The sequence below is a fragment of the Microtus ochrogaster genome, chromosome 18 (genome assembly GCF_000317375.1).
Source record: "Microtus ochrogaster isolate Prairie Vole_2 chromosome 18, MicOch1.0, whole genome shotgun sequence".
In the NCBI taxonomy this organism is placed as follows: Eukaryota; Metazoa; Chordata; class Mammalia; order Rodentia; family Cricetidae; genus Microtus; species Microtus ochrogaster.
This window is the reverse complement of record NC_022020.1, coordinates 43,999,479-44,007,382: the sequence shown is the minus strand read 5'-3', so window position 1 is coordinate 44,007,382 and position 7,904 is coordinate 43,999,479. Positions and strand designations below refer to the sequence as shown.

Sequence of the window (7,904 nt, the reverse complement as noted above, 5' to 3'; positions counted from 1 at the left end):
GCTTACCATCCTTCCACCAAAGTGTGAGGACAGTACCAAGCAAAATGCCAGCTGCCTGATTTTGTGTTCTTCCCTCACCCACTCTTAACCAGGAGTGTCTAAAGACACAACATTCTACCGCCCTGTGGCAATGTGACCACTGTTGAGGGGTGGACACTTTCAGGGTCTGCTTCTCCCCTTTCTATGGTTTTCTCCTAGCATGAACACTGTAGGTGATACTCAAATCTGTAAACTTGAACTTGACCGGTTATTTAGGCTTTGGACTCCACCTTGATGACACTAAACTTTAATTATTGTCATATAGGAAATCTACAACTCCTCATCAGAGGCCACGGGAACGCTCTTATCATCACATACAACAGGGAGTTCTTGTAAATCTTCTGTAAGGTTTGTGTCTTCTTGGGAGAGCTGGTCACTGCGCTTAGCAACCAGCGCCTCAATCTTCTGCTCCTTTTCGGCTAACACTTCTTCGAGCTGAGTGATCTTCTCAGTTTGCAGGGAAAGCTGGGTGGACAGCTCCATGATCAGGCTGATCTTTCTGTCCCCTTCTTCCACGGGTGGGAGACCTCCATAGGGCACTTCTACCGAGCCGGATGCTGAAGCAAAGAACAAACGAACAAAAGAGGAAAGTCATTTTCATCAGCGTTTCCAGAACTTGGAGAGGGAGGACGAAAGCGTTTCGTTTCTCATTCTTGAGAGGCAGCCCAGATGTTACGTCATCCGGTTAGACACACTGAAAACAGAGTCTAGATCCCGTGAGGGGAACGATTCAGGGTGCTCATGAAAGAACTTGGAAGTCTCCGGAGAGGGACCAGAATCACTCCTCATCAACTCTTAATTTTATTTATTTTTTTATGTGCATTTAACTTTCAACCAACTGTGGGAATAAGCCAACCTCGAAAGACAAACCCCAGCAAGAGCCACGCCAAGCTTCATCTTTTCCTTTTCCCAAAAAATCATTCATAAGAGGAATGACTTAGATAAAGGAAACTATGCTCGAAATTAAGTGTTTATGTGTCTGAACAGGAACATCAAACCTTGCCATTTCTCCTTTTGGGGGAGATGGTCTTAGAGAAAGACTATCTTCCCAGGCCAAGCTTCAGAGTTGCCAGGAGTATAACTTGAGCCCAGGCATGGAACTGTTTGCATGGGACCCATCACAGAGGTTCAGTTCTTTTAGGCTGGCCAACATTTTAAAATAAAACTGAGCATCCTCTAGGACATCAAAGTTTGTCCACTGTCATGGTCCTTGGTGAATCTCTGAGCTAAGGGTGAAGAATGGTTGATATAACTGAGAGCCCACGGTTTTCTCCATCCTCCAGTAGAGACAAGCCCAAGGACTGCATCTGCTATAGTACCAGCCATGGGTAAACAGACTTTCTACACAAGCCAGGAGTAATGATGACTCGTGCCTGTCTTTCTAGCATTCAGGGGATAAGACAGGAGCACCGCCATGAGTTCTAGGCCAGTTGGACATATAGAGTAAGACTAACTACACACACACACATGTGCACACACACACACACACCTACTACTCCTGTAAACCCATACCTGTTATTGACCATTGGCACTTCCTTAAAGGGTCTCAGGTGGACTCAGGTGAAAACTTGAACACCTAAGGCACAAGGATGTGCAGCATCCTTGTGGGTCACAAAAGTGACAAGGAGATACCAATCCATTCTCTAATCTTAGAAATTATGATTGTCAAATTGCTAAATTTTTAAGACTATCTGGGAAACTTTAATTCTCATTATGAGAAAACCTAATGCTAGTATCGAAGAGTGTGATGACTTGTTCATCTCTCTTAAAGAGCAGCAAAGAGAGCTGGAGAGACACTCAGTGGTCCAGAGCTTATAGTACTCATCTGCATATGTGTCTGGGGGCTCAAAACTCCCTGCAACTCCAGCTCCTAGGGGGTCTAACACTGTCTTCCAGCCTACACGGTCACTGGCACACATATAACATAGATTCACACACAGAGATCAGTAACACAAACAAACAAAAAATTAAAAATAATGTATTTTTTAAAAAAAATAGTTAAAAGGTATCACAGTTTAAAGAATTATTTGGTTCATGGTCTCTGTAGAAGGCATATACCCTCCAGCCTAGGAGAAGCTGTCCACACAGCAGGGGGCTTTTCTTACTTGCTGACACACCAGGGCCCTCCCTTTTACATCTGGCCAGAGCTGTGCTGGCAACGACAGTAACTACACATGCCCAATAAGCAACTGAATGCCGCTATTATGAGTTGAGAGATGCTATCAACGTGAAAGTCATTAATTTGGGAACACTTAGCTTGGAAAAATGTGAACTGTTACACATTATTATTATTATTATTATTATTATTATTATTATTATTATTATTAAAGTAGTAATATTTTGGCTATCTTGCAGCAGAAAAAAAAACCATGATATTGAGATTTCTTTCATTCATGGACTCTAACTTTAAAAGTGGCGATCACATGGCTTGAGTTTGTGAAACCCTTGTATTCCCGTGGATTACTGCTGGGCAGGCATTTCCTGCAGGTGAAATCCGGGAACTTGCAGACTGTGCTTCTCTGCTCAACCCTCACAGTTGTTATTTGGGAGGGAGGATTGATCACTCTTGATGGATCATTTTTTCGTGTCCCCTGCGGGTTGAGGCAGGGAAATACAGGTTTGCTATGGGTTCTTAAGGGCTGAAGGAAGGTTCAGTAGTAGTGGAAAGAAGGAGCTGGGAATGGGCAGCAGGAAAGTGGGTTGCAGAGGTTGTGAGGAAGAACAGCAGCAGCCTGGGGTGGAGAAGCCAAGCTTGGCAGCCTGGGGCATAGAAGGTGTCTCTAGAGCTCCAGATGGTGGCCCTTGGATTAGGTTGGCCGCTACCACTTTCCACTTTGACCCCTCTGTCAAACTTTTCTCCCCACCTTGTCGCAGATACAATGAAAAGTTTAGACAGTCTAAAGAGAACCGGAGTACATAGCATTGTGTATAGATGAATACCTTGGTCGCCTGCTTCTAATGATAAAGGGCAAAACTGCGACAATGGGAGGCCTTACCTTGGTGATATTAGATAGTATATCTGTATTAGTGCTCTGAAAGAGAGAGAGAGAGAGAGAGAGAGAGAGAGAGAGAGAGAGGAGAGGAGGGGAGAGGAGGGGAGAGGAGGGGAGAGAAGGGGAACAGTGGGCCTCAGATGTTGCAACAAAGCATCACACACTAGGTGTCTCAGGCAATGGGCATTGTTTATCATAGCTTCCAAGGTGGGACATTCTCTAGGTCAGGATGGTTGGGCTCTGCAGAAGCCTTCTTGACTATAAATGGTCTCTTTCTATGTCCCTATGATGAGGTGAGAGACTATAAGTTCAGCAGAATCCCTTCCTCCTCATTGTCTTTGACACAGTGTCTTATATGTAGCTCAGGCTGTAATAAAACATGTGATTCTCCTCCAAAGTTTTGGAATTACAGGCATATACAATCACATCCAAAAAGTATTTATTTTTATTCTTAAATTTTATGCGTATGGGTATTAACAGACCGATAAGCCAAGGTTTTCATCTTGGCTTCACATTTTATTTATTTATTTTGATTTTCAAGACAGGGCTTCTCTGTAGTTTTTGGTGCCTGTCCTGAAACAAGCTCTTGTAGACCAGGCTGGCCTTGAACTCACGGAGATCGGCCCGCCTCTGCCTCCCGAGTGCTGGGATTAAAAACATGTGCCACCACTGCCTGGCCTGTGTATGGATATTTTAACTGCATGTGTGTCTGTTGTACAGTCTCTGCAGAGGTAAGAAGCAGGTCCCCTGGGACTACGGTTGCAAATCATTGTGAGCTGCCATGTGGGCGGTGGGAATCGAGACCTGGTCTTCTAGAAGAGCAATCCATTCTCTTAACTGCTGAGCCATCTCTCCAGCCACCAGTGTCTGTTCCTGAGGGCAGTAATACCACCATAGGGCCTTAGTCTCATAACCTCATCCCAGCCCAATTTCCACCACGCTCATTTCATTTTATTGTCCTGCTGGAAGGCGGCCTTCAACATCGAATTTTTGGAAAGGCATAATTCAATCTGTGACCCAGGAAGCTGACACTTTGAAAAAGAGTAGACAAGCACCAGAAAGCTGAGAAAAGGGGAGCCGGTAAGACCCCTGAAGATCTGCCCTCTGCTGTCTCTCAGAATGAAATGAAGATGCTGATGCGGAGACAAGCGACTGGGTATGTTTGCCAAAAGGAGAATTTCTTACATGAGTAATTTCACAGTTAGGCAATCTCAGACCATTTCTTGGTTGGGATAAGCATGTGCTATGGTCTACATGGATAGTGATATTTTATTTGTGTTTTATAAATAAAGCTTGCCTGAAGACCAGAAGGTAAAACTAAGTCACTAGAAGCCAGGCACTGGTGTCACACACCTTTAAACCCAGGATTTGGGAGATAAGGCTGATGGATCTCTGTGAGTTCAAGGCCACCATGGGCTACACTAGATCAATATGGAAACAGATCCAGGAGGTGGTGACTCACCTTTTATCCCAGTACTAGGGAGTCACATGCCTTTAATCTCGGCACCAGAGAGGAATATAAATTGGGACAAGACAGGCGCCCACTTTCTTTAAGTCTGAGGATTTCTTAGAGGTAAGAGCTCTCTACTGGCTGGCTGCTTTGCTTTTCTGATCTTCAGGTTGAACCCCAATATCTGTCTCTGGGTTTTTATTATTGCTCCATATATGTGAAGGAAAGCGGACCTCAGCTGCAGATGTTTGCCATCTACAGTTTGAGCCAGGGTCTCATTTTTTGCCAAAATGCTGTGTAGTCCACACTCGGGAGCTTCCAGAGACTGTCACATGTTTGCCTCCCATCTAATGGCAGGAGTGCTGGGATTACCTATGGAGTGCTCTCCAGGGGTTCTGGGAAGCGCTCTACCCACTGAGCCATTCTCCCAGTCCCCTACTTGTTCAAAATGGCAAAAACTTTGCAAACTTCCCCAAAGTGAGGGAACTTGTACCCTAGCTGTCTTGAAGATTGTCTCAGCCACCCTGGCTTATTCTTTGAACTCAACTATTAATCATTGCTTTTCCTTCCGCTCAACAGTAATCTCTCCTTTGTAACAGGAAGAGACGATATTCTCCAAGGTCCCTACAGCTTACACGTCCCAAATTTCAAACTCTTGCCACTTCCCCAGACTTCTGCCAGCGGATAGATAGGCCCACCTACAAAGTCATGGCTGCTTGGACATGGAGGGTCTGCCCTCTGACCGGGTAACTCAGGTTTCATTCCATACCGCGAGTTTCCAAGACAGAGACAGCCACAGGCAAGAGCATGTCTACCTGTGAGAAAGGCACAGACCTGACTAGCTACAGCTGGAGTAGGAACCTACCACACGTGCAGGAGTTTCTGTGAGCACACAACCACTTTCGTTTATCACCCCTGTTTTTGCCTACATTAAATAGAGGTGAATGGGCTGGGACTATAGCTCCTTGATAGAGAGAATGCTTGCCTGCATGCACAAAGCCACGGACTCAACTCTCAGCCCCCTCATTTTTGCTTTTTCTAGCAATTAGTGATGGGGCCTCTGCACACGGATCACTAAGATGATGTGATGTTGACTCCTGCAGCCATGCTATGGGGCAGGGGACAGGAAGCCCTATGTAGCCTTAAAGGACAGGGGACAGGCAGCCCTAAGAAGCACTGAAGGACAGTCAGAATTAGCATGAACAAGCACCTCACTAGGTCCTCACTACAGCTGCTTCTTTTTCTCTTTGTTTTCCAAGCGGATGCTGAGGCTGCCAAGTATTTACTCAATAAGAAAGACTCTTAGCGTTGAGGTGATTAAATACCTCATCCTACAGCCACCCAGGATTACTGTTCAGCCTCCAAGACTGTGCCAGCATCCTCCTCTGAACAAATGCCCATCACTCTGAGTCACTTGGGGCCGGTTTTAAAAGCTGTGTATGCTCGTCAACAACCGCTGGGGAGTTCAGGTTCACCCCTGGTCATTCTTGGGCCTCCCAATTGGCACGCCCGTAGGCATATATACCTCTCCAACTTAAATAAAAAAATGAAGAAACAGAAACGTTACTATTCTTACTAATCATTTGTGAATGGAAATTCTCTGAAAGAAATGGTAGCCCTGCCCCCCTCTCCTGTAATATTGTACTTTACCGGCAAACACACAGATTGCTATTGTCTTGATGCTCACTCTCTCCTACGGCTTCCGTGTTTTCTTTTGCTCACAAAGACTGGTCTCTACGGTGCCAGACATATGACTTCAGAGGCTTTTCAATTTCCTTCTACCAAGCTGTGCACACTTAGAACACTTCTAAAGTTGGCACTTGTTAACTGGCTTGGCAAAGATAAGAAACACTGTACAAATAGATGTGATTATTAGATAGGTTTGGTCGCTTAAAAAAATTAAAATATGGGGTGATATTTGTTATCAGGCTTTGATGCATTGTAATGATGATCAGAGATACAATAGGACTGCATTTTAGAATGAAATGTTAGACAAAGTAGCAGACTAAAGAAAATGGAGAGCTTATAAAAATCTGCCTCTTTCCCCAAGTGCCTTGGAAGATAAGGAATGCCTAGTTGAAAGCACAACAGGACCCTGCAGCCCCAAGGATGTGGCTATTTCACCTCCTGGATCATTAGGAGAGAGTCTGAGAACATGGCAGGGATATCAGGCAGGAAAACCAGGGGCCAGAGACTGAGCTGGAGGTCATCGTTCTCGTGTGCAATAGAGCTCTAGGCAGATGTAATGCCCCTGTTACCCAGGCATCCACAGCAGGATTGCAGGTTGGGCAGCCCGAAAACAACAGAAACTTCCTTGGCATAGTTCTCCAAGGATGAGAAATCCTTCTTGAGTTGTTGGTCAGGACTGTCCAGAAGACTCCCAAAACATGTTAGGTTATTGCTGTTGCCTTGGCTGCCTCCCAGAGGTTGAAGATAATTCCTCATTGCTAAAACAAACAGATACTTCAGACACAGAATCTGAAGGATTTGAGCTAGAGCAGACCTGAAAGACTCCTTCCTGAGGTCTAGCATTCATGATATCAGAGGGTACCATGTAGGTTCCAGTGGAGGAAAGCAACTAATAGCCCTGTTCAGTTATATGATACATATGAACTTCAACAATGGCCATCATGGCACAACAACTCTTAGTGTGCAATAGTGGCGCACATGTCTTGGTGGTAACCAACAGCTCTCTAGTAGGACTTAAGGCCTGTTCAATAAGAGAGAAATCATGTCTGGTACTGGAAACCTAGCCAGCTATCCAGAACCTGTGAGGTTGTGGGTCTTTGTGGAGAACCTATGACCTCCAGTTTACTTAACTGCATCTGAAATCTTAATCTTAACTGTATTCTTATACCCACAGGAAAGTGTAATTCTTACTCCTCATCAAAGAAAATTCTTTTTGAAACAGATGGAGACTGTTTCAGAAAACCACAGGAAATCAAAACGCAGAGAACAAGGGATCGTGTGGTACCAGCCCCCACTGGTAGATCTACACCACAGATCCTGCACCTAAGGCTCAGGAAACTGAAAAATGGAAGAAAAAAAATGGAAGAAGGATTACCTGTTTGATCGTTAAAAAAACAAAAATGGAAGAAGGGGCAGAAAAAAAATGTAAGAACCAAAGAAACAGGAAATCCAATGAGAGATTGTATCTCCTAGAATGTCAGGTAAACTAGACTCATGAAATCTCAATGACACGGCTGTCAAAATATGGCAACACCAATAGACATGCTAACACGAAAGGGGGAATTCCTATGGGCAAGCCCTAGACAAAGAACTACAGGCAACAAAGGAGAATTGAGAGCAGAGATGGGGCATAGTCTTCCTCAGAGAAGAGTACATTGATGGCTATCCAGCACAGCATGGTTATCAAATGCCAAGTGGTCATCTCTAAAATCATATACAAACAAGTAAGGTAA

At 44.6% G+C, this 7,904-nt stretch overlaps 1 protein-coding gene across 1 annotated transcript in view; it reads right to left on the bottom strand.

Moving 5' to 3' along the window:
• Positions 1–274: 274 nt before the first annotated feature.
• The window catches only part of Ccdc192 (coiled-coil domain containing 192), a 202,399-nt gene continuing 194,769 nt past the window's right edge, over positions 275–7,904 (bottom strand). The window contains 1 exon segment of the mRNA XM_026783639.1: positions 275–596. Within this exon segment, the coding sequence (XP_026639440.1) occupies positions 310–596 (287 nt within the window). The 3' untranslated portion in view covers positions 275–309.